At 40.5% G+C, this 27205-nt stretch overlaps 1 protein-coding gene across 5 annotated transcripts; it reads left to right on the top strand.

Annotated features, from left to right (window-relative positions):
* Nucleotides 1-568: 568 nt before the first annotated feature.
* On the top strand, nt 569-27205 carry rabl6b (RAB, member RAS oncogene family-like 6b). 5 transcript variants are annotated; one of them, XM_030723770.1, is made up of 18 exons: nt 569-709; nt 2344-2444; nt 2583-2738; nt 2826-2960; nt 3802-3849; nt 4013-4042; nt 4438-4490; nt 4675-4763; nt 7543-7683; nt 17090-17195; nt 17385-17488; nt 17842-18227; nt 19120-19273; nt 19487-19690; nt 21545-21806; nt 21988-22174; nt 22856-22911; nt 23852-27205. In XM_030723770.1, the coding sequence occupies exons 3-18, from the start codon at nt 2609-2611 to the stop codon at nt 24041-24043; spliced, it is 2277 nt and encodes a 758-aa protein (XP_030579630.1). In that variant the 5' UTR covers nt 569-709; nt 2344-2444; nt 2583-2608; the 3' UTR covers nt 24044-27205. The 5 variants fall into 5 exon arrangements, with proteins under 5 accessions (XP_030579630.1, XP_030579629.1, XP_030579631.1 ...); XM_030723769.1 differs by having other exon boundaries at nt 2551-2738; XM_030723771.1 differs by lacking the exon at nt 2344-2444.

The following is a 27205-nucleotide window of genomic DNA, read 5'->3' as shown; positions in this document are numbered from 1 at the left end:
GCAAACAGCACCCTTTATTGTTCCAAAGATCACAACATATCGCAACCTGTTGTGAGCTACTGCTTAAATATTACTGTCTGTGCTCTATGATGAGTCGTCCTTTAGCTGAACTCATGGTGTTTTATTACATTTATTCAGTTTGTTCTGTGCTGAAAGTATTTAACTTAGAAAAAATTATCAAGCATGTTAATCCACCACAAAAGAACTCTAAGGCTGCAAAATAATTCTTGAATTATTATCAAAATAACAATTCACAAAAAATATGCCCCTTATTATAGACTGGAGCACTTGTTAGCATATTCTTGATTCTTTTTTTTTTTTTGACTAGCAACATATTGAAGCACTAAACCCGAAGAACCAAAAGGAAAAGTCCGCCAAACACAACAGCACTTTTCACCCATACAGTTTTGTAATGAAAGTTTTCAAGAAATTATGGAGAGTTTTTCCAGCATATAACAAAATAATAATATGCATAAGTAGGATGTTTAAAACTTGCATTTAAACAATGTTTTGACCTCTTTAAGCACGAGCTTTATTTTGAAACTCTAACGGATGTTCACAGGTTTTGCGTGCTGCTTGACGGCTGGTCGGTAGTAGCTGTTTTCTTTGCAAAGGAATGTTGCTGCTGTATCTGTGTCGGGATGGAGGTCTGACAGATGTTTTGAAGAAAAGATGTTGGGACTGCACGCTCTTATCGTAATATATACCCGTGAGTACTTGTAGCTGACGCTACCTAGAAAAAACTCATCCAGACGTGCCGCCGTGTAGTGTCACTGAGCGCAGAGGAGGAACGCTAAGCTAATATGATCCGGGTAGCTAGCTAAAGAGAAGCTGAAGGATAACTTTACCTTTTAGCTGGGGTAACGTTAGGTAACAAGCCGGACTGCCTCATCTCTCTTTGAAACCCTAGTTAACCTTAGTGAACCCTTTAGAATTTTGGACTTAAATATGTTTAAACACTTCGCTTCATATATTCACCAAAGCTTACTTTAGCTGAGCGAGCAGCATAGTCAGCTAATGCTAGCAGGGTAACGGTAAAAGGGAAATTCAGCCTGAAAACAGAATTCATTCGCTGCCGTTGGCAAAAAAAAAAAAAAAAAAATGCACAGCTCTTGAGCTAGTCTCCCTTTTATACGAACAGACACGAACACTGTATTGATACTGTCAGCTGAAGACAAAGCTGATCTTGGTAGTGAATAATGTATTGCCTGTGGGGACACTGTGACAGCTCCCATCAGGACAGGGAGACATGTTCTGATGCACAAGTCTGAAGCCTTCTGTTCTTCAGCTTATCTAATATTTTCTTAAAGATAGTTTCTAATTCATTGTTGTTAGACCTGCTGTAAACAGTCATCTGAGAACGTCATCATTGTTTCTTGCTTGTGCCTCTCATGTGTTTCCATTACATTTGTGTCAAACAGTGCTAGCTCTAGCCATTTTGGTGACAAAGATGAGGTTCCCTCCTTCTACCCTCCCTGTCAAAGCCAGCCGTTTAACAAATGATTTAACAGTAAAATCTGGACTCTGTGTGTGTCAGCTTAACTTTCCAATGTGGGGAAAAGTATAGATTTTGATTTGCTGTTGAGCCCTGGCCAGTCCTTTCTCTGTGCCAGGAATAATTGACAGTAATAAATATTTAGGCAAGTGCGCAACCCCTTTTCCTTTGTATGCTCTCGTTTGCAGCTAATTGAAGCTGTGGTTTAATAATCTAAGACTACAGTGACATCACCCACTGGTTTGTGAAGCCTGGAAATGCATTCTGGAAGCATACTCAGGATAATCCTCTTTCTGGTATTTAGTATGACCAAAATTTGAAAAATTGACTTAATTCTTTATTCAGTATGACCAAAAATGAGAGACTGTGAACTCACCAGGAGAGTGTTTTCAGAGGTCAGGGCTGTTTTCCCATAGACCTCTATGGACCAGCGGTTGTCTGCTGCCACAGGTAACTCATTTACACTCTGCCCAACTCTGGTTGGATCATCTGGTTGTTGTTTTGTGGAGCTCCAAGCATAACCTCATGTCATCTCTCTGATCACCATTTATTGCCAAAAATAATCAGAAGCTTACCTGTGTAAGTTAAATATAAGGCCAGAAAACTGTGGGAGGCACCACCTCCATCTTGGACTGGAGAAACAGTATTCAGTGCATCTTGATATTCATCAAATGAAATAATCCAAATATATAATGTTAAACTTACCATAAGTCGCTGCTCTCTCCTGTCTCATATATGTGACAAGCCTGCCCTTTTTATCTCACCTACATGATTACAGGAAACCTTAATCTAAACAGGAATTGTTAATCCCTCTGTCTGTTTTTGTTTTGTTTTTTTTTCCCCAGTAGATGATGTGCAAAACAACATAGTGAATTTCACCACTGACAGGCAAAGAAAAACATCTGGTCAACTTTAAAAGAGGCACCACTAAATTCAGGAGACCATTAAAGTCAGTACAAAGTGATTTGGCATCATATTTGCATCTCAGCATGGACCCTTAACTTTCTCGGCTGTGAGGACGCACTGGTATACTTTTCCTCCTGTTGTCACCTAAGGAGTCATCAGTCAGAGCTCCTCTCTACTGCAGAGTGAAGCTGGTGAAGTCCCGTCAAGATGTTCTCAGCACTGAAGAAGCTGGTGGGCTCTGAGCCGGGCCAGCTCAAGGAGAAGAACATCCCTGCGGGCCTGCAGTCCATGAACCAAAGTTTGCAGAGACGCTTTGCCAAAGGGGTCCAGTACAATAGTAAGTAATCAAGTCAGTTAAACATATCAAATGTTGTGTCTTGGTTTATTCAGTTTTATGACATCCTTAATGTCTCTCCCACTCCAGTGAAAATAGTGATTCGGGGAGACAGGAACACTGGAAAGAGTACCTTATGGCATCGACTGCAGGGCAAGAAGTTTGTGGAGGAGTATATACCCACTCAGGAGATCCAAGCCACAAGCATCCATTGGAATTACAAAAGTAAGTCAGGATATCTGTGACTTTTACAGATAGGTGATCACCTTACTAGGGCTGGGTGATTGTATACATTTAAAAAGAAATAAAATATCGATACAGGGTGACAGAATAAGACATTTAATCTATAGTGATATAGTCTGATGTTGTATTACCAACTTGTGCTGCCCCACCCTTGTTGTGCCACTGTGCCTTTAGGTAGGGTAGACTTGGTTACAGATGTACACGCAGACTTTTTTCCTAGTTTGCTTGAAGTCTGCTTGAGGGGCGCACAGAGAGTTGCTGCATTGTAGTGCAAATTAGTCTGCATGTTCACAAAAAAACTGGCGAGCACACAGACAAAGCCTCATGGTCACTGTAATTTACATCACTTACATCATCTTCAAAGAAATCAACATGGCACGTGGTCTACTTCCTGTGACTTGCAGCATCTCCTGACTCGATGTCTGTTTTAATAAAAGTGGCTGTGACATCTCGACAGTTTTTGTAAAAAGAAAATACAGAGATAGCTCATATTGCCCAGCCTTGCTTGTTACCACTGCTTTGCTTATATTTCTGTTTTGGTGAATATTTGACATCTGCTGTTTGTGCCTCATAATTTATTCCAGTGGCTCCCTATCAAGGTAAAAAAAAAAAAAAAACAGTTTAGCTGTAGCTTGAGCTAACTGACTGTTAGAGCAGGCGTCTTGTATTTGTTAGTGCTTCCATACTAGTGAGAAAACACTACAACCATATAGCGCATTAGTGAGTAGATCCACATTAGTCACTTAACAGTCAGTACATTTGAATTCTTCTCTCTGTGGCCTCAGAACATGAGTAATGAATGTGTCCTCTGTGCTTGTCTCAGCTACTGATGATGTGGTGAAGGTAGAGGTGTGGGACGTGGTGGACAAAGGTGAGTGTTGATACACATGCCAATCAAAGACTTGCCCCAGAGGCTGACCTCTTATATCAACACATCAAATAGAGACGCTTGTTGCTTGTCTGTTGTTCTGTCCTCAGTGTTGATGTTTTTTTGTTGTTATTTTCTTTGGGCACCCTTCTTACACTCATCTCAGGCCAAAAATATGCTCTTCCTGAAGGAGTAGGTGAGCACTACTCTAGTATATAGAAACTTAACTCTCTTGTGTGCTGTGGGTTTGCCCCGCCTATCTCCACTCTTATCTGAATGTCAATATTGTCAAGGTGTGCCTCAGAGTTGCTGCGTAGTTACATCTCAGAGTTTGGCTGGTTTTTTTGTTTGTTTTGTTTTTGTTACTGCTGCAGATAGTCAGAGCCTGAGCATCTGCAGCGTGTATTCAAAGGGCATTGTGTAGTCAAAGTAGGCTGCGAGATGCTTTTCCATTGGAAAAGCAGTTGTGCTGCTGCTCTGCTTGCTTTACTGCTTTATACTAAATTGAAGCAACAAACTGAGCTGTAGATTATGATTTCACATTATTTTAGTTTGTCTAATCTTAACGGTTGTGACTGATTGTTTTTTCAGGCAAAGGCAAAAGACGTGGTGACAATTTGAAACTGGAGAATGAGCCTCAAGAGGTGACTATCACATGGCAGTCATGTGTTCTGGAAGAAAGGCTCACTTCTACTATGTGGGTCGCAGACTTTTAATCAAAGATGTCTTACAGGGAGGACATGATACATTAAAAAAAAAAAAAAGTATGAATTCTGCAAAATATTTTCTTTCTTTTATCCTTAAATAATTATGTGTCTGTGTTGTAAGTCAGATGAGGTGGCCCTGGATGCAGAGTTCCTGGATGTGTATAAGAACTGCAATGGAGTCATCATGGTGTTTGACATTACGAAGCAGTGGTAAGAGTACTTTGTGTGTGTTGTTGTCTCATCAGGGATCTCTGATGCTTTAATATGCATGAGCAGATAAGGTTTCAGTGTGTCTGCATGTGGCTGTAACGCTTCCACTGCTGGATTGTGTTCAACTTCAAATGCACAGTTCTTAAAAATAAATTCCACTGTTGCTATTTTGGGCATCCTGAGGGAGAAGATTTTTTTTTTTTTTAATATAATATTAGCATGGAACATAACGTAACTGTAGATTTTTAAATGGTGTTTTCTGTAAAGTAAAGCCTGATGAATCTTATTCCTCCGTGCCGTAGAGCTCCTTTGTCATTCAGCCACAATTAAAAACGCACGAGTGAGCCACACTGTCCTACGTGCTACAGTGACAAAACCCAGGTAACAATGGGGATGCTTAAGTGTGGCAAAAATCATAATCACAATTACTTTTCTTAATGCTGTAGTCTACTCGCCATTACTAAATACTGTTATTCATGTATTGAATGATAAATTGGGAAAGGGGAGGTGGTCTCTCTGCAAGAGAGTTAAAGCCTTTACACACCAAGTCGTGCAGATGTTTTTATGTGTTAAAAATATTTTTTGGACTCACCTATTCTTAATGCAGCCGTTCACACCGACCGCGTAATTTTGCAGGACAAATTTGGGGCGTTTATCTTTTCAGATCAAACTGGATTTTTCTGAATTTTCACATGCGAATAAACAGATCTGACCAATCAGACCACTGCATTTGGCAAAGTGTACTGGTAGCTCAAAATGCACTCTGATAGTGAATATACAGTAATACAGAAATGGTAAAATAATAAAATTTTTCCTCAGACATACAGCTGGATAGATACTGATCTGGGTCAGTCAGCTCTATGAAATTATTTCTCAGCCTCCACAGATGTGCTTGCAGCTTTGCCAACAAAAGCTGGGAACACTGACACCCTGAAATATGTACGAAAGTGGTCGTGATCCATGAAATTCTCCCTGCTGCTGCCTTCTTGTGAGAATTGGATAAACCAGAATCTCAGTTTTTCCCTTTTCTTGTTTAGAAACATCAGGACCAGCTCATCATCACTTGATATCGATTTCATGTTTTTCATAGTGCATCTTTTTGAGGACAAATTTTTTGCAAAAACTCAACACTTGTGGTGTGTATACATGGACGTCACTGAGACGTCAGAAATTAATTAAGCATCTTAATCCAAAAAAAAAAAATTGCTTTATTTTATTTTTTCAGTTGTTGGTTCAGCTGTTGACAACACATGACAGTCAATACAAACAATATCAGTAAGAAACACTTTAAAATAGCTTTGTATAGCATTATTATCACTTTGATCTTTAGCTCAATCTATTGACACTGAAGGAAAGGTCAGAGGTCAAATGTGAGATATTTTAAATATTTAAACTGTACTGTCTTTATATTGACAATACACCACACTTGTAAGAATCTGTTTCTATAAGTTTCTAAGCTTTTTTTGGTCAACCAATAAATTGCTAAGTTGATCTCAAATACCTTGGTGGATGTAAACCAAATTTTTTTTTTTTTTTTGCATTTTTGGCCACAGCGGCTTTTGTCTACAGTGACAGGAAATGGGGGAAAGATACGGGGGAAGACACGCGGGCAAATTGGCGACGGGCTGGAACGCGAACCCGCGCCGCCCACACCGCAGCGCGGCATGTGTATGTGATCGCCGGCTTCACCACTAAGCCACCCAGGCACCCGATGTAAACCAAATTTTAATGAATTGTTAACATGACCCTACTGTACACCCCGTGGCATAAAACTTCTATTTGGTTGTGGTCTACTACGCACTATACATAACAGAAACCTAGCCAAGTACCAAGTAAAAGTAACAATGATCGATATAAAAATGGTATTTTTGCACCAAGAAGCTGATTCCCAAAGAGCTATTAGCCAAAATCTTGGCCTGTCTCAGCATAGTGTGCAGTGTCCTTTAAAAAAATAAATAAAAAAATTGAGGAAATGGGCAGGCTTAAAAAACTATTAACAGCAGATAAACAGTATCTGAAAGTCATGTCCTTAATAAATAGTAAAAAATCCAACAAAGATCTGACCTGAGAGATGCATCTGGCCCTTCAGTTGGTCTGTCTATTGTTTGATGAAGCCTCATCAGAAATGTTCTCACTGGAAGGCTGGCTGTCAGAAAGCCATTCGTAAGGAAAGGAAACAGGCTGAAACGGCTGAACTATGCCAAACTACAGAAGAACTGGACTGAAAGGCAGTGGCAACAAGTCTTATGAAGTGATGAATCCAAATTTGATATTTTTGGTTCAAATAAACTTAACAGAAAAAGTAAGGAAATTTGTGTCTGATCGATTACTTCATGTTGTAACAGTGCTTCTTGGCAATAAATCTTATTCCTCTGGAAAGCCTGTTTATTTCCCCTTAAATTTTGCTGCATGTGTAAGGAAAATGCATTTGTGGGTTGAACAGCAGAGTTGAGTATGTGGGTTGCACCCATGAAAAACTTGCCAAATCTTCTCTGCTGCACAGTTTTTTCTGCCACTGCCATCAACGCAGAAAAATCCTATCAGATTTTGATCCGTAAAGCAGTACCATAACATCAAAAACCACTACAGCTGTCAAAAAGTCTGTGTGGAACTCCTTAAAAAAAAAAAAAAAAAAAAAAAACCAAGCCAGTGGAACCAATATGTCATGAGATTACAACCATGCACCGTCATGTGACAGTGGAGTTGGGAGAATGATATTTGAAAAATAGTTTCCAGTGGATGTTGACACTCATAGGTCAGTGTTGTCTCTCAATTGCAGGACATTTAACTACATCCTGAGGGAGCTGCCTAAAGTACCCACCCATGTGCCGGTGTGTGTGTTGGGAAACTACAGGGACATGGGCGAGCATCGCGTCATCCTCCCTGATGATATAAGGGACCTAATTGCTGGACTGAACAGGTAGGTATCAGCAAAAGTACACAATGAGTGTGACTGTCATGGAAGGTGTTTTGTTAGTAAAAGTAAATCTTCTGACCAGGTGTAGCTGTGGAAACTGATTTAAAATTTTGAAAATTTCAACTAGCATGGCATTTGTTCAATATTCTGGTAGGAATGAGCTCCACAGATTATTTTAGACACAATTAATGGTGCACTCTGCAGGGAGCTGCTAATGAAGCCATAATGTCATCAAACTTTGCACACACACATAGTTGCAGTAAAATCTTCACAGGAAGTCTTATTTGGGGGCCAAAAAGTCACCAAACTGTGGCTGTATCCCTCCTGTCATTTAGATAGGCGCTGTCTTCTTTTCCCAGAATAAGTGCATGAGCACATTACCAAGATGGGTGCCAAGTAGTGTTGTAGTACTCGAGATCGGTCTTGGTCTCGAGACCGCTTTTTGATGGTCTCGGTCTTGTCATGGACTCGACCGCATTTGGTCTCGGTCTTGTCATGGACTCGGACATTGCGGACTCGGGATTTTATTTCAAGACCAGTCAAGACCACAGCTGTGGAAATATCACTAAATTGCCAGAATACTGTCCAATTTATTTGTTAACATCTTTGCTTTTATTGGATGCAAAACGTACTGATTCAAATCCAACAAAGATTGCGCTCCTCTGCCTCTCAAAGGAGCGCACCTCACAGACTCCGCCCCGGCTAGGTCGCTGCTATTATCGCTGCTTACGCCTGTACTGTATCATTTCACCGCAGTTTGCAATCTCCCACAGAGCACGGACAGTTTCATTCACAGTGTGTACGTTTGATCTCACTATGGTCACGCGTGTGCTGCATAAATCGAAATAACCGCATGAACACGAAGAGAAGTAAGAGGGAAAATGAAGATCAAAGGAAAATTTCAGGCTTCCGATTCAACAAAAAAATCCCAGCATGAAAGGTAAATACCAACCTTCATGTATTTTGATACACAAACTAAAAATTTAATGCAAGTTTTAGGGCTGCAACGATTCTTGGAATAACGCAATTCGATTATTAAATATCCTCGACACAAATTTGTTGCTTTGATGTTTCGTTTCAGCTCTGCAGCTCAGGTGTCTCCGTGTAAGCGGAGCATTTCCAAAAAAAACAAAAACGACCCTTTAACACGAGTGGATCGCTGAGATGTTTTTTCACGCCCCCACTTCTCTGTGCTGTGAGTGCGCATGTTTGAATGTGCGCACGTGTTGTGCAGAGGATGTCAGCTGTTATTTTTTTCTTTACGTCAGCTGTAGCCACCAGAACAGATCTATAACCACAGTGTACTGGGGAAAGGGGGGCTGCCATTAGCACTAGCAATCGTTCGGTGCCCCCCCACCCCCTTCAGTACAGAGGGGCTCCGTCAAAATGTTTTTATCAACCACCTGATCAGCAACATGAAGAACAGAGAACTTTGTAGCTGCTCCATCCACCCTGTTTGTTTCACACAGAGAAACATCTGCAGTACGGAAGTTAAAATATGCTGATGAATTGTTAAAATGAAAAGCTATTTCTTATCCAATTACTTGATTAATTGACGGAGTAATCAATTAAATACTTGATTACTAAAATAATTGATAGTTGCAGCCCTACTTGTATTCAGAAAGCCATAGTCAAACATTAGTTTTCAGCACCAGTAGAGCTATGAGAGGCCTTCAAGAATAAAATATTACAGTTCCCAGCAAGATGATGTCACTTCCTATTGTTGCATTAAAAACGTGATAGTTTATGCTCACAATATGGTGGCTGATATTCAAATGTAGGAAATGCTATTAGCAGCCGAGGAATCTGGATTATGTTTTTGTTGTGTATTTTTTTATGTGATTTCTGCAAACACAGTGGAAGGAAACGGCACTCTGGGACACATTAAATGCGTGATGTATAAATGTAACTTTTCTGGATTATATGCAAAAATGATCATTCTATCAATCTAATAAGGCCTGATTTAGAGTTCTGCATTGATCCTTTGTGTATAACTGAAAATCCTCTCTGAAGCAAACCTGACATGCACCTCGAGAAATGTAACTACACGTCCAAAAAAACTGATTACTGCTTTCTGGTTATGTCTTAGGCCCCATCACTCAATTAACAAGTGGGAGCGGCATTTGGTGGTTAGTATTAGCTTACTAATTAGCATTAGCATTAGTGCTGGGGTGAGAAATATTTCTTGCTAGAACCCGGAAGTTACCATGGCCACCACCAATGGTAACAGCAGAGAAGTAAGTAAGTTTGTCTGTGTAGATTCTCAGTCATCCAGGTCATAGTAGTCTCTGGAGCTTGAAAAAGGCGACTGGACTTCTTTTTGTTTCTTGAAGACGTTTCACCTCTCATCCGAAAGGCTTCTTCAGTTCTCAACCAAATGGTGGAGAGACCCAGGTATTTAAACCCCCGTGGGCGTAGTCCCCTGGAGGTGGTTATGACCCTCTATTGATCATGTGCGTGAACACATGTGCCCAGGTGTGAAGGGGGCGTGGGTCATATTTAATCAGTGGTTTCAGTTGAAACCAATTTAGGACTCCGCTCCATTGTTTCCTGTGGCCTATTGAGGTCACTGGAACAAAGGTGTGAATGTGGGTTGAGACGTCTGGGAAGGGAGCTCAGGACAGCACTGTAAGCGGGGGAAAGTTGGTGACGTAATCCACCTCCTCTGTTCAATGATGGTTGTTCACAGTGGACATAGATGGCTTCTTTCACTCCTCTTTCAAACCATCTGTTTTCCCTGTCCAAAATGTGAACATTGGCATCCTCAAAAGAGTGCCCTTTTTCCTTCAGATGCAGATGTACTGCTGAATCTTGTCCTGTCGAGGTGGCTCTTCTATGTTGTGCCATTCGTTTGTGAAGAGGCTGTTTGGTTTCACCAATGTAGAGGTCCGAGCACTCTTCACTGCACTGAACAGCATACACTACATCGCTGATCTTGTGTTTGGCGGGTTTGTCCTTGGGATGAACCAGTTTTTGTCTTAGGGTGTGACTTGGTTTGAAGTATACTGAGATGTCATGCTTGGAGAAAATTCTTCTGAGTTTCTCTGACAAGCCTGACACATATGGGATGACAATGTTGTTCCTCTTGTCCTTCCCATTCTCTGTAGTTTGTGTTTGGCCTTCATTCCTGTGCATCTTAGCTGATTTGATGAAGGCCCAGTTGGGGTAACCGCATGTTTTGAGGGCTTTCTTAATGTGTGTGTGTTCCTTATGCTTCCCTTCTGCCTTAGAGGGAACACTTTCCGCACGGTGTTGTAGGGTCCTGATCACCCCAAGTTTGTGTTCCAGAGGGTGGTGGGAGTCAAAGAGGAGATACTGGTCTGTGTGTGTGGGCTTCCGGTAAACTTCAATGTTGAAGATGGAAGCCTCAACATTGTGTGTGGGCTTCCGGTAAACTTCAATGTTGAAGATGGAAGCCTCAACATTGTGTGTGGGCTTCCGGTAAACTTCAATGTTGAAGATGGAAGCCTCTTTTGAGGATGCCAATGTTCACATTTTGGACAGGGAAAACAGATGGTTTGAAAGAGGAGTGAAAGAAGCCATCTATGTCCACTGTGAACAACCATCATTGAACAGAGGAGGTGGATTACGTCACCAACTTTCCCCCGCTTACAGTGCTGTCCTGAGCTCCCTTCCCAGACGTCTCAACCCACATTCACACCTTTGTTCCAGTGACCTCAATAGGCCACAGGAAACAATGGAGCGGAGTCCTAAATTGGTTTCAACTGAAACCACTGATTAAATATGACCCACGCCCCCTTCACACCTGGGCACATGTGTTCACGCACATGATCAATAGAGGGTCATAACCACCTCCAGGGGACTACGCCCACGGGGGTTTAAATACCTGGGTCTCTCCACCATTTGGTTGAGAACTGAAGAAGCCTTTCGGATGAGAGGTGAAACGTCTTCAAGAAACAAAAAGAAGTCCAGTCGCCTTTTTCAAGCTCCAGAGAAGTAAGTAAGTTGTTTCTCCGCCATTAGTACATTGAGCTAGTGGTGGGCAGATTGATCCTAATATCGATAATATGGATGCCAACGTTGTATTGGTATTGATCAATATCAGTCTAATGAGATCGATACTTTGGCTTCAGTTTCTTTCCTGTATGCAGTGCTGAGGTTTCATCAAAGATGCGAGCTGACTGTCTAAGTGTCGCTCCTGTCACAGCACAGAGCACTTTGCTCCTCCCCTCCCCACAGTGTTTTGTTATACTGTCATGTGATGCATAACATATTTTATTTGGGAAAAAAAAGGATTTTATCGGTCTCATACTGTCTGACATGGTGACAGTTTTAACAAATATGTAAAAACCAGATTTTTTATAAAAGTTACATCCTGCAGCTTTAATCTGTATAAGATTAAAGGCTTTAGTTCTTACTGTTGATGGGTGTTTGCCATTTTTTCAGTTTTACACATTTAGCTATGTGGTTTTGAAAAAGCACCCATTTTTACAAAGGTTGTTGGTTTAAAAACAACACAACTTTATGCATAGTTTATGAAAGGCAGAGAAAAGTTAAGACTATTGTGATGAACTATGAATAATTGTTTTACATTCTGTGATAAATGATAGAAGTCACCCAGGAGTATTAAATAAAGATGGTTATATTTATTTGAGCTGTGAGTTTTTAATATCAGGGTAATTTTATGGGAATGCGGATCTTTCAGATCAATTTGAGAAGTGATTTTGATCATGTTTCACATTTTATTGTGTCATGTAGTGCCAGGCACTGGTCTTGGTCTTGTCTCGGTCTCGCCCCCCCTCGGTCTTGGTCTCGACTGGTCTCGGACCCTAAAAGTCTTGGTCTTGTCTCGGTCTCGATACCCTCTGGTCTTGGTCTTGTCTCGGTCTCGGGTTAGGTGGTCTTGACTACAACACTAGTGCCAAGTAGCAAGACTTGCCCATAGGGCCTCAGAATGCACTGCACCATGTTAGTGTGTTCAGTCACAGATGGCAGAAATAGAGGAAACTGTACCATGAATAAGAAGGAAGTGTTGGAAGAAAAACAACCAAAACAGGAAGAAACTAGCACTTTTGTTTTCTTACCCAAAATTGAGCTTTCCCCTCACTCCACTCAGAGGGGTATACTACAAACAATGTTCATGAGCTGTTTTAGCAGTCACAGAGGTACTGATCAACTTTCTCCACCAAAAAAAGAAAAGTTTCTCTGTTAAGCGGGGCTTTCTGCTTCAGGCTCTGTGATCACTCCCTTAAAAATGGGTGTTTTTCTTCCACACTATATGATTTGAGTGCCGCTTGCTCCAATCAGAGACATTATTAGCTGATGATGAGGATAAAATGGTCATTAACAATCTCTAAAGAACATAAGAAATATAACAGTAACATGTAACACTGAGACATGAGATTAATGCTGCAGAAAATCGTTAACCTGCACAATCATTTTGCAGATGTTTAGTGCACAGAGTGGTAAAATAAACATTTTAATTCATGTTATTTTATCGATGAGTGTGCTCTCGGAGCTGCACTTTAGAGCTCAAACTTTAAACTGGATCCATTTAAACATTAAAGCTAACTTTATTTGGCAGAGGAGGAAGCCAATGATTAGGCAGAAACTATTATTAAGCCCAAGAGAAAAAGGTGGTCTTAGTTTGCCTAATTTGAAGTTGTATTACTGGGCAGCACAACTTCGTGTCGTGGTTGAATGGCTTGTACAAGATGAGGAGACGAACTGGATTGGTCTGGAGAACAATGCGTGCCAGTTGGTACCTCTTGAAGTGATTCCATTTATGGAGGGAAAGAAATGGAAAGATTTAAAAGCTGAAAATGAGTGGATTATCTGTACGCACAGGGTTTGGTCCTTGGTGAGGAAGAAAATAGGAGCACCTTTAACAATATCACGCATAGTGAAAATAGCCAAGATTATTGACTTTTTTCCAAACAAACTGGATACAGGATACCAGAGATGGGCACAGCAGGGATTAATAAGAATTAACCAGTTATTCAATGGAGAAACAAATATGGATTATGCTCTAAAGATTTTTATAGATACTTACAATTAAGGAACTTTCTTTTATCACACAAGGAATGGCCTAATTTGAAACAAAATATAGTACCCCTGGAAAAGTTTATGATAAAATGCGTAGAGGAAAATAGTAAGAAGAAGGTTGTGTCTAATATATATAAACATTTACAGATGCATTTCTCTGACAATTCTTTAGATATAAAACAAAAGTGGGAACTGGAAATGAACATTGTTATTGAAGAAGAAGAGTGGGAGAGGGTTTGTGAATAGGTCATAAGATCACCCATAGCCCAGGGTGGAAGGAATTTGATTGGAAATTGAAAATGAGATTCTTTAAATAGCCCTTTAGTATATCAAAATACGACAGGAATGCTACAAATTTGTGTTGGAGGAATTGTAACCAGATAGGGGATCACACTCATATTTTCTGGGACTGCCCAACATTGAGCTCATTCTGGCAGGAAGTGCAGACAGAAATTCAAAAGATTTTTTTAAGTTCACACTACCGCTGAAGAATGTTAAAAAAAAACATTAAAGCTTACGGTCCTAGCCTAATAAAGGAGACGTGGAAATTGCTTTAGAACATAACCTGCTCCCAACCAGGTTATATGTTCAACATAAGTTACCATGGTGACTTAGCCAGGTAAAAAGAGAGCCACTATCTTGACACACAAAACTCCGACTTTAAGCTTGACACAGCTCGCTAAGCCATTAATTTGGCTTTGTAGTACAGGGTGCTGTACTACGAAGCAGAATTTTGGCTTATCCAGATAACTTTAGGGTTAACCCTGGGTTTTCAGTACAGTACAGTACAATAGTAACTTATCCTGTAAACCTAACCTGCTCCGGTTAGGTTCCAGATTAGAAATCAACAGGTATGAAATCACTGTCCACTCACCAGGTCACTCAGACCTCTGCTGGGAGAGTAGGCGGGACTAAAGTTTTTCAGTATCTTAAATCTTTGGTTTCCCTGTAAATATCAGTAATAAATATAGATTTTTTTTTTTCCATTGGCAGCAAATGATTAACAACAATTTTATTGTTGTCTAAGTGTTAAAATATCATCCTATAACAGGACACCTACCCTGTACTTGCAGACCTCACATCAAATTTGTATGTAGATTTATACGTGTGTCTAAATTCTGTTTTTATATTTAATCTTTGCTCTCAAAACCTTAAACAGCACCGAGTCTGCAGCTGAGAGAATAAAAACAAACTGTCAGGAGCAGGTTATGTTCAGTTTCAGTTTCAAATCGGCTGAAATCGCCCCGATTTTGCACATTCTTTTATTTAAAGCATTTATAAAGCACAATATAGAGTTTCTGCTCGGGCAGTATGTTTTATATGTGCAGCATGTTAAACTCTTCTTTACCAAAACCACTGAAGGAAGCACAAACTGTGTGTCACATTGTCACAGGAATGTCCGTGTATTAATTTGGTGATTTAGGAAATGTATAAATGTTACAATTGATTGATTATAAGTCTCTTTTACACTGTTGTTACTGCAGCCACAGAACACACACCACAAATACCTGTTCAATCCGATTCATTTCACTTTGATCTGCAGAGAAACTAAAGCGATGTCTTCTTTATCAGTTAAAGTAACTTTAAATGTTTAAATGGATTCAGTTTATTCAGAAATAAACAGCAGCAGCACTGAGAGCACACTCAGCAATAAAATAATTAACCGGAATTAAAATGTTTAATTTACCGCTCTGTGCGCTGAATCCCCAGATTAACAAATTGCTCTGGCATGAATCACGTGTCGGATTCAAACCTGGGTCGCCTGCACCACAGCCATGTGGCATACAGTCACCTGCTCACCCGCTGAGCCACCCCAGTGCCTCAGGCAGCTGCAGTTGTTGATGCTGGAAATCCAGCGTAACTGTTGAAACTGTACAAAGTAAAATAAGAGTCGCATTGTCAGATAAGGCAAAGACTGCAAAAAATACAAGTGATGAGTGTGTGTGTTTTTGTTGTTGTTGTTGTTTTTATGATGGTGATGGTGATGTTTAAATGCACTTGCACTGTAGCCCAGAACTTTAACCTGGCAGCTCCTCAGTAAAAAGTCCACATCATGCTTGATACTAAATAATATACAAATAGTGCAGCTTACTGCTCGTGAGTGGCCATTGTGTCCTTTCCCCTGCACTCTGTAACCACACAGCTCCCTTGCCTAGACCATATAGTTCTGCAAACACGTCTGATGCAGACTGTGCAAAATGGTTTCAGTGTCTATTATTACTTTGTTTGAGTCTGCTCCATCTAGTGGCTGAAATTGGAATGCAAAGGAGATAAAGGCAGGTGATACTACCTGGAGGGTGTGGCTGGAGCAGGGAGACAGTCTTTGACCTCACATCCTCAGATCTAAGCCTCTACCAGCACTGTTCAGACAGGCAGTCCTTATTTTCAGTTCAGTTTGTAATCATGGATACTATATGTGTTTATTACTTAAAATAAATGCTGCTATATGTTGGCAACAACTCTGCTCTCTGGACACTGGGTTATTTTTAGATGTGAAGAGTCAGACATTTGCTCAGCCATTACAAGTGGTTATCAGAAGGACATTAAATAACCACTGTGCTACATGTGATACTCCATGATGACTCCAGAAGTTATCCAGAGTTATGTGTGAAAACTGTAAAATGTATATGAAAGATGGATGTAGCTTACACATCTGAAAAGTGTAAGCATTGAAGTGCCTTAAACCTGGATTCTTTCTAACAAAAAAGATCTGCTGTTATTTAAAAGTCTATGGGAAAACAATCCTCAGCTCTCTTGATCTTTGACCTGAGTAAATGTTTCCTTGTGATTTTTAGTCTCAGTTGTGAGTTGTAGTCTTACTGAATACAACATGATTATTTTAAAAATGATGGTTCCCCAAAGTCAAAAGTGAGGATAAGACTGGATAACAAGTTGGTACCCAGTAAGCATACCAGTGTGTCGTCTGGTTTCAAAAACACAGTTCGCTAAGGTCAGCCCACAGCGAAAACACTTGGCTTCACAAAAGAATATCAGTAACCAGTGAGGGACTTTAAGGTGGCTACACACATCTTTTATGTAGAGACTGCAGTGAAAACAGCCGTCGAAACTAAGAGTAAAACCGCTGAGGACATTGGACTCCAGAATCAAGTGTTTAGCAGTAAACTCAATTAGGTAACCAACCAGTCTAATACAAACTGATTTTTTAAAACTAAAAGCAGTCTAGTCCCAAGGGGAAGAAGCTATGAGAGGATTTACTTGCTGTCAAGTTAACAACAGGGTGATGGTGAGGCCTTTTGAACCCTTGAGACACTAAATGCAGCTAAACCTGTTTACTGTTAATTTAGCATTTTATATGATTAAAGATTACTTGGATATCAAGGTATCTACATTTAGGGTATAGGTTCAGAAGCTTGGGTTAACTAGTAATACTTTCCTTTTACAGACCTATGGGATCATCTTACATCCACTATGCGGAGTCCTCTATGAAGAATGGCTTTGGCTTGAAATATCTGCACAAGTTTTTCAACATCCCCTTCCTTCAGCTGCAGGTCTTTTTTTTTTTTTTTTTTTTTTTTAATTGTCATTATTTGTGTGATGGATATTAGATTTTTTTAAAATTTATATTATCAAGTTTTCCATAACTCTATTGTTTTATTGTGATTTATTTATTGTAATGGAAGACAGAGTGCTTATATCATCTCAGCTTGTATTCATGTCAAGCATGTGTTTGTGTACAGAGGGAGACCCTCCTGAGGCAGCTGGAGACCAACCAGTTGGACATGGATGCAACGCTGGAGGAGCTCTGTGTCCAGCAGGAGACTGAGGATCAGAACTACGACATGTATGCTCTGCTTTTATTCTCTGACTGCCTGTGTACTGCTGCACTGAGTCACTAGAGGGACTAAATCAAAAGTTGTCTTTCCCAAGATTCTGCCTCACTCTGCGTAAAATAATGTGTCCTCACATTTTGTGCATCAGTTGTTGTTCTTGTGTCCATTATGAGGCTCACACTGCTGAGCTGGGTACACATTACAGACTGTAGCGCTGCCTTCATCACCTAGCTGTTGAATTTAACAGAGATCTATGAAATGCACTACACATTTGTGTACATTTCCCTGAGCTGAATTTTGCCCTCAGTCTAGATCCCAGTACTGTATTGTAAGTCTCTTAACAGTCCCATTGCGATATCTGCAGTTTCCTAGAGAACTTGGAGTCTCGCAGTAAGGGCTATGGATCTCCTGGTCCAGCCAACGGTCAGAGTCCCTCCTCAGGCTCTCAGTCCCCCATCGTTCCTCCCAGTGGAGCCTCCACGGGCAGCTCCAGTCCCAGCACCCCACAGCCACCCATTCCTTCCCAGGCACTCTCACAGTCACCGTCTGTATCCGCCACCTCTCCCCCACCTCCTGCGGCAACAGCTGGTGGGGCAGCTTCACCTACTGCTGAGGTAAAATCATTGGCCCAGTCACCCGAACATCTTCAATCGTCAGCTACATCTGGAGCATCAGCACCCCAGAAACGCAGCTTCATCTCGCGGTGGTTTGGCTCATCTCCAGCCACTGAGACTGCTGCCTCTGCACCAGGTCAGTCCTCCTACGCAGCACTCACACAGCAGAGGGGTCCATGTAGTCTCTATACTAACCGTCTGTGATGATGTGTGTGTGTGTGTGTGTGTGTGTGTGTGTGCCTGTTCACAGCCATGAATGTCCACATACCATTACAGTCTAACACTGCAATTTGCACTCAGAACAAGTGGACCAAACATCTCTGCAGGAATGTTTGTGTGTGATATTAAAAAATAGTAACATTTGGTTGTTTTGCTCTCCAAGGCAGCAGACTGTTTAAAAAAAAAAAAAAGAAAAAGAATCCTTCAGAATTTCCAGGATTATCACTTTCACAATTATAAAAACAAATACTAAAATATAACAAAAATAACAGCATGCAGGTAGTTGTACTTTTATGTCTTTATAGTAATCACTCACGGTGCAGGCTGGACAAAGGGAACCTGTTAATGACTTCTCCAAAGCTACTTACAGCCTGATGTTCCCCTTCCTGTTAATTAAATACATACAGTCTGACTACTGAAGGAATCTGCTGTTCTCTGCAAAGATAGGATGGTGTGTACCCTCACCACACTTTGAACTTGAATTTACTTTGTCCACCCTGCACTGAAAGTATGTATTCAGACTGGTTTTTGAATAGATTATTTAACCATAACTGACATTTCTAGGTCCATAGTAAGTAGTCACAAGATTTGAGACTTGGCAGTTGAGAAATGCAGAGCATTTGAAAGGATCAAAAGACTGGCTGGTGTTGGAATGTCATGTGATTCCACTCTTTCCCTGTGGTTTTTGTGTAATTAGCTAGGAGCAAACACACAGTGGTGACGCTTTGGGGCTTTTGAATGTTAAAGCATAGATTTCTGTTTCAGGTCCTTTTACTATCAGTGAGTAATTGTCTCGATGTTTTCCTCAGAGGAGCCTCCTGCACCAGTGTGTCCTGCTAATGTGCAGAGTGTGGATGATTTTGTGCCAGATGAGCGACTCGACAAGAGTTTCTTAGAGGACAGCCTGCCCTCCAAGACGAAGGTGCCCCAACCTGCAGCAGCTCCCACTCTGGACAGTGATAGGTAAGAATTTCACAAAGACTTCTGGTTTGGCCTGTTTTCTACTTTGGACACAATTAGTATTTGTTGATGTTTTACATTTTACCTTCTTTATGTGATATTTAGCTGATGTTGAATTACAACTGTTTTATTACATTATAAGACACCAAGTTTCTGCTTTTGGTCACCCCTTCAGGCCTCTTTGAACTGATTTTTCTTTTTCTTGCTTCGTCTCAGTGATGGTGAGGATAGAGGAAACCCCATGGTGTCCAGTTTCCAGGATGAGCTCGACCCTGATGACACTGAGCAAAGCCTTCCCAACGCTAAAACCCTTCCCCCCATTAAAGATATTACTCTGAGCAGTGACGAGGAGGAAGGAATACCAACAGCCCCTGTAATCACACAGGACCAAGACTTGGACAGTAAAGCTGAGCTCAAAGCGTAAGTAAAAGAATGTATTTATTTTTATTTATTTGTTTTTAATAGGGAGCAAGTGAATATTTTGTCCTCATAGTTGATGTGTTAGAAGCAGGAAAAATGGACAAGCATGAGGATTTGAGTGAGTTTGACAAGGGCCAATTTGTGATGTCTAGAGGACTGGCTCAGAACATCTCCAAAACTGCAGCTTTTGTGGGGTGTTCCTGATCTGCAGTGCTTGGTATCTATGAAAAGTGATCCAAGGAAGGAACAGTGAAGAACCAGCGACAGGGTTGCTTGTGTGGCTAAAACTCACTGATTCATCCCAAGCAGGGACTTGGTCTTCCTCATCACCATCTGTCTTGAGGCACTCTTGGAGCAGCTCATCTCGAGGGGCCACATCTATTCATGGATGCTCCATGTTTCATCCTGGATTGTGACTCTGACACTTACTAATCTTTGCCCTCCCTCTTTCTGCTGCTCAGTTCAATTCAGTTTTATTTATATAGCGGTAAGTCACAACAGTAGCCTCATGGCGAATTATATTGTAAGATAAAGACCCTTCAATAATTACAGAGAAATCCCAACAGTCAAAATGATCCCCTATGATCAAGGACTTGGCAACAGTGAGAAGGAGAAATTCCCTTTTAGCAGGAAGGAACCTCCGGCAGAACCAGGCTCAGGGAGGGGCAGTCATCTGCCAAGACCGGTTGGGGCTGAGAGGAGAGAGACAGGACAAAAGATATTCTGTGGAAGAGAGCCAGAAATTAATAATAACTAATGATTAAATGCAGAGTGGGGTATAAACAGAGTTAAAAAGAGGTGATGAAAGAAAAACAAAAAAAACAAAAAAAAAACAGCCTAGGTCTAAGGTGCGGGAGTTTGCATGGAAGTTTCAATGCATCGTGTGGAGTTTTTATGTCTTGACATCAGTGGTATCTGTCTCCTCCTGTGCCCAGCTAAGGATTCCAGCTGAGTATCTGATGACCAGTAGGTTGTATGTATTGATGGATTGGATCTCATTGCTGTTGTTTAGCTTGCTTCTCACACACTTGTCTTACATTCTGGAAGTATTTGGCTGTGGCTGACCTTTGTGCATCTTCATCGTGGTTCCCGTTGGCCTGTGGGATACTCAGGTAGCTTTCCTGTATGTCCACTATTTTATCTTCTGGAAGCACCACACCATCAGTCTGGATCACCTTCCTCCTCTTGGTCAGAATGACATCCCGATCTCTTTGCTGTAGATCCTGGTGAGGTTGATCAGTGAATTGATGTCTCGCTAACTCTTGGCGTACAGCTTGGTATCATCCATATACAGGAGGTGGCTGCTGGTCACCCCCCTCCTGAATCTATATCTGTATCCACTCTTTGCTGTGAGCTTGTTTAGGGGTTTGAGAGCTGTGCATCACCTTGGTATATTCCACACTTAATGGCAACTTGTCTTGGAGTTGACCTCCAGTGTTGTTGCTGTCCGGTAGTTTGATAATGCCATACCCTTGTGGGGATCCTGATCAGGATTGTTCTGCCCCCCCGTGTTAGTTAGTCCAGATAAGTACCTGCTGCTAACAGCGCATTTATTTATGCTGCCAGATGTTCATGAAGTGCCATTAGCTTCTTGAGCCAGAAGGCTGTCAGGTCCTGGCGCTGTCCAGCTCTTCATTCCAGAGACTCAGTGGACGTCTACCTTCGTGATGTTGACTGGTTCTTGTTTAGGATGATGCTGTGGTCTGCGCTTAGGTGTTATGCGTCTTCCTCCCAGATGTTCTTTCAGTATTGTTCAGTCTGAGCTCTTGGGGTCTGCTGTTGTAGTGTTGGCATAAATTCTCCTGGCCTCTGCTTCTCTGGTGTATCTAAATGTGACCTATCTCCCTGTTGCAGGCCTGTGATCCACGTCACAAAACCAAAGGTGGCACCTAAAGCTCCAGATCTCCGGGGCCAGACCACAGCACCCATCTCCCTCACTTTAACTCCTGCAACAGAGCAGTCAACCCGACACCAAGGTAAGAAGAAGGGAAGCACGCCCAAAGCTGAGGACTCTGATTCTGACCCCGAGGCTCCTGTGGCTCAGCAGATGCTCTCGTTTGTCATGGATGACCCCGACTTTGAGTCTGAAGCATCAGACACACCAAAAATAGCAAAGGTAAACCAAGATGCTTCTACTGTGAGGTCATTTCAGCTCTATTCACTATTGAAAGCTTTAAGCTTTCAATAGGAAGCCAAATCTGCAACATAAAATAAACAGACTAAAATAAGATTTTTCTGTTATTTTATGTTCTGTTTCTTGTGTGAAAATTTACATTTGGCTTCCCTGTTGAACACAGGATACATTTCCAGTCAGAGATGAGCTTCTGTCTGACCTCTCTGATGATGACATGCAGTTAGCCAAGGTGCCAGAACCCCTGAAGCCCACTGTGATCTCCTTCAAACACAAGGACGACACCGACCTGTTTGGCCTTGGGATCCAAGAAGAGCCTACTGCAACCAAGGAGAGCAGTGAGGATCAGGAAGGCAAGCTGCAATATATCCATCGCATTGATTGGCTGATAGTTGATAAATCGTTTGTTTAGCTAATGAGTTGTGAGTGTTCTGATGAATAATATAACACTGCATCTAATTTTCAGGTGTGAAAATTAGAGTTTGCTTAAGGTTTTAGTTGACACTTAACTATTTATTGAAAAAGAAGCTGATTTGAAAAGGTTGCAGTCCTTTACTGGAGTGATGGTGAAGTGTTACCTAACAGATGTTTTCTTTTAAGAGGAAAATATTTATATTATATTTATATTTATTTATTTCTGTGGTCACTAATAGCCCTTAGGCTAATTTGTAATACTGCATTTTTTTTTATCTTAATTAAAACATGTTATTGTTTATTCCTAAAATAAATACATTATGATTACTTAAATTAATAAATGTAAGTTTTATAAATAGAATTTTATACTCAAAATTGCCACCTTCATGGCAAATTCCACATATTTATTTACGCAAGAAAAGAACAATTTAATCTCTCATCAACTTGGGTCAACAGAATCCCTGAGGTGTAATATGCTTCTGTAGGTTTGGCCAAATGGTTAAAAAAATGCTTTCTGTCTTTGAAAGATTCACTTCTGTTGGACTTAATTTGAACATAAAACAAGTCCATCAGCTGTTTACCATTTGTAAGGGTGCTGTATGCATGTGCTTCTCTTTCAGAGAAAGAAAGTAAACACTCCAAGGAAAAGAAGAAAAAGAAGAAGAAGAGCAAAGAGGTAAACTTTATGTTCATATCACACACAGAGAGTACTTTATGGAGGGAAATGAAGTGGTTGTGTAGGTAAATACATTTCTCTTAATGACCATCAAGCATCTGATATCTATTAGAAGTTGAATTATACGTATAAAAACAACTATTAATTAATTCCTTCTGCTACAACAACACACACAACAATAAGCTGCAGTGTTTATCAACTGTGGGACGTGTTAACTCCCTTTAACACACCCACCAGTAAAAGTCAGAGGCTTTTTCCACAGGAATGCGTTGTTTTGTTTTTTTAAATAAAGATGCACCAACTGATGAGTCGGCAACCATAATCAGACCATTTTTAGCTGAAAGGTGAATGGCCAGTCCGCTTCAGAGATATCAGATTCTGTGCTGATTTAATTAGTCTGTGCCACAGCCTCACACACAGCTAAAATGTGGTGAGTGGTAAATACACATCTCTGTGCTGCAGTCCACAACTGTGATTGTTCCACATGCTAGCAATATATGTGTAAACACACAAATTAATATAGGACACATTTTGATTTTTGTCAGTGAGATGAATTGACCTTCGCCTTAATTTCTTAACTCTCTAACTTAACCTTCTTATTTGTTCTAGGCCTTATCCAGCCTATAACTCTAAGCCTAACCTATGTTTTATTTACCTCATTCAGTTCCAATTTCCAGGAAAAAAAAACCAACTTAAAACCAGATTAAAGTCATGTATACTGCAATTCATTTTCAGTTTAATTTTATATTAAAAAATGCTTTGTCCAATAACCTGGACACTTTATTTTAAGATTTGCTTTTCCTTTATTGAAAGGTTTCTGTTTTATTGTTATGAATGTAAACAGAAGTGGAGATTTTCTGTTTTTTTTGTGTTTCGATGAGAATAACCTCCTAGATTGTGCCAGCATGTCCTGCAGTAAACTGTGTCCTGTCACATACAGGAGGATGAAAAGAGCAAGAAGAAACACAAACACAAGAAAAAGGAAAAAGACGAAGCTGCAGCAGCAGATGAGAAGGAGAAAAAGAAAAAGAAATCCAGGACCAAGAAAACTGAAGTGGACGAGCTGGAGGACTTTCTGGGCGGAGGGGCTGGATCAATCAAAAGAGACGACGCAGATTATGAAGAACTATAAGAGCTCCTGCAGAAGAGCAGCAGGGGCACATGGTTGTCGGAAAGGTTCCTGGTTGTTTGACTTGTATGTGCATAAAGCAGCATATCCAAGCCATACATTATACAAGGCTACTGACAGCACCCAGGTAAAACAACCCAGGACTGTATGTTACATTTGTTTTCCCCATCTGCACCTGTGCTGTCACTTCCATTCCAACCAATAAGAAGAAGGCTGGGAGACCCACATGTACTGTAGTGAGTGGTGACAGAAATGTGATGATTGAGGTGGCCACAGTTCAGCTCTTTGTACTCTGACTCAATTAAATATGTTGGATTATGGTTTTATTTGATTTGATCCCCGCAAACCAGCTGCTGTAAATAACGGTTAACAGTTTAGTCTGAATGTTGGTGTGGTTGGTGTAATAATTGAGAGCATGCTCAAAGTGAGACGTGACTCTGTAAAGAATGCTTAGTGTTCTTTCTCTTCATTTCTTTCCTGCTTGTTTGCTTAAGTGGTTAATAGAAATTTTAGTCTTGTGTCTAAATATGAGCACTGAAGAAGAGTTTAGATGATTTAAGAATCCTTCCCTTTATTTTCTCACTCCTGAAGTACGTCGTCCACAGTAAGTCAGCCATATCTGTAAATGGATTTTTGTCTTTCTCATGGCCTTTTCTGTGCATTTAACTCAACATTAGATCCATTCTTAAGTAACTGTCATTAGGCTATTTGTATGTGGATGATGATGATGATGATTATTATTATTGTTAAGCAACTTCATCTCAGCAGAAGCAGTTTGGTGGTTTTCTAGTGCCGTCTTACTGCCAGATTTTTCTTTTGTGCGTGTAAAAACAATGACTGTTTTCTGGAGCCTCCTTCAGTGCCAGCGTTAGCTCCATCTCACAGAACAAACAGAATTAAGCTGATGGCTATTTTAAAAACAGGAGCAGTTTCTAATCTGTTCTTATTTCAAAAGGATCTGTTATCAAAGAGGCAGATCTCTCAGCTCAGCAGCCGTCTTCAGTCAAATCTGGGAGGTTAGTTTGAAGCCCCTTTCTGAATGGGGAGAGAGCCATGACTTCACTACTCCTCATGCCTGCAGCACAGGCCGTGTGCATGTGTCAGTGCAACAATATGATTGGCTAAAATGTTCCTCATTTCAAGTGATTGGCTCTTTGGGGGCAGGGGTGGGACAGCCATCTTCAGTGTTTCAGATCTCTGCCAGGCATTTTTAATCAGGATTATTTGTACGTCTTCTCCGTATATGTCTCTGTTCATTTAAAATAATCTTTATTTAGGTTATACTGACAGAAGGTCAGCATGTGAGTAGGGCTGCCAGAGTTGTCTGACAGATTTTGAGAGTACTCACGCTTTTGGACATGAAACAAAACCAAGAATAGAAAAAACGTCTGAAGCCTGACTGCCACGTCCACAAACCAATTTGAAACATCACACTAACTGGAAGCAACCAGAATAAAATCTGCAAGTGACAAGACATCATCACCAAACAGTAAGACAATGAGCCAAGAGCTACGAAGTTCCTGCAGAGCTGAGTTACATTTCAATCTGTTTTGAGCTGTTCTGCGTGATGAGCCTCAGTTTTAGAGGTCCAGCACATTCCCGCATAATTATTTTTTCCATTTAAAAGCAAGCTGTGTGCGATTCTCTGATAGTATAGAGGGATTCATTTAGTTTCTGAAGTGGGAACAGTCATTTTAAAAAGGATGAAGAGAGCAGAGAACTTGTGAGTTTGCTCTAAGCTCACTGCTGCTAAATGTGAACATGCACAGCAGTGAGCTGACAGTGACCGTACTGAAAGATGATTCAATCGTACCTTTATAAAAACTCTTAAACTTTATGGTCATAAGAAGCTGGCTTATTGTGGACATAGTCTTGGTGTGAAACTACTTGCAGCCTGGTGTTTTGCTTTTAGTCACCTGCTAACGTTGCTTTGAATAATAAAACTTTATCCACACGTCAAAATAGCTGCTACAGGTTTTCTGTCCCACCTCTCTCTGCTTCACCCTACACTAAATTCTCTTCCTGTTTTCTGATTGCCTTAATGGAAGTTAGTACAAGGGAATGATGTGCAGCTGTCCTCATGAACCATTTTAAGTGTTCTTACTGTAAACTTGGTCGGGTTAAGAATGTTGTCCTAGCCTTTTATTATAGGTGGATCTGTATCATCTTTAAAGCCTGTTATAAGATTGCCGTGACTCAGTCTGTTTTTTGCTTTGGTATGATTCTCACCAGACAGAAATTCTTGTAAAGGAGTTTTATGTTAACATTCCCAAGAATTTCTCTTTATTTATTGTTTCTATTTTGCTGTTTTCTTGAAACCTGTCAATTTTCTTTGCATGTTTTTGTCCAGACTTTCCTAAAATGTCATGCAGCTTTTTTTCTTTCTTTCTTTTTTTTAAAAGGAGTCACAGCTGTTGACGTTTGTCATCCATTTCCTGTTACCCACCATGCAGTGGTTTACTGCCACAGCTTCTTAAGAAACTCTGTGCGACTACATGATTTGCTCCACCTTTCACACGTTACTTCTTTTTTTGTCCAAATGCCTCAAAATAGCTCTGATATGCATCATCTCCTGAAATGTTTCAAAGTAGTGAAGCTTCCAAGATAAACCACATGGATTTTTTTGGACACGTTTAATATGGTTTTCCATCTCGCGTGCACGCACGCACACAGTTAGTTTACAGAAAAGTTAATTGTGTTATTCCAAAGTTGAAACTATGCAGCATTGATCCTGAATACTGTATGCTCTTCTTTTTATTGTCTCTTGTCATGTGATTGAGGATAAATGCTGACAGCGCAGTTTCAAGCAAAGCATGAGACTTAAAATGTACAGCAAGAAAAGAATGTAAAAAGTGTATAAATAAAAAGATATATTTGAAGAGCTTTGTTCCAAAATGAAATGTACAACATGTGGAAATAATGTCATCTCCGTGAAATAAATACGGCAACGCTCCAGTATGGGGCTGTTGTGACTAAAGTAATAATTTTTCTGATGATGGCGCGCTCTCTGAAATACTGTTTCAGGCATTTTTTTTTTTTTCCTAATGGTTGTACAACATTTTGGAATGAAACCCTTCATTTATTTGTCACCCCATGACATGTTCCATCTTTACACTATGTGTGAGTTTGCCTATGTTTGGTTTGTCCAATAAATGCAAACTTATT

The sequence above is a fragment of the Archocentrus centrarchus genome, unplaced genomic scaffold, assembly GCF_007364275.1.
Source record: "Archocentrus centrarchus isolate MPI-CPG fArcCen1 unplaced genomic scaffold, fArcCen1 scaffold_27_ctg1, whole genome shotgun sequence".
Lineage (NCBI taxonomy): Eukaryota > Metazoa > Chordata > Actinopteri > Cichliformes > Cichlidae > Archocentrus > Archocentrus centrarchus.
This window is presented reverse-complemented; position numbering and strand designations above follow the sequence as displayed.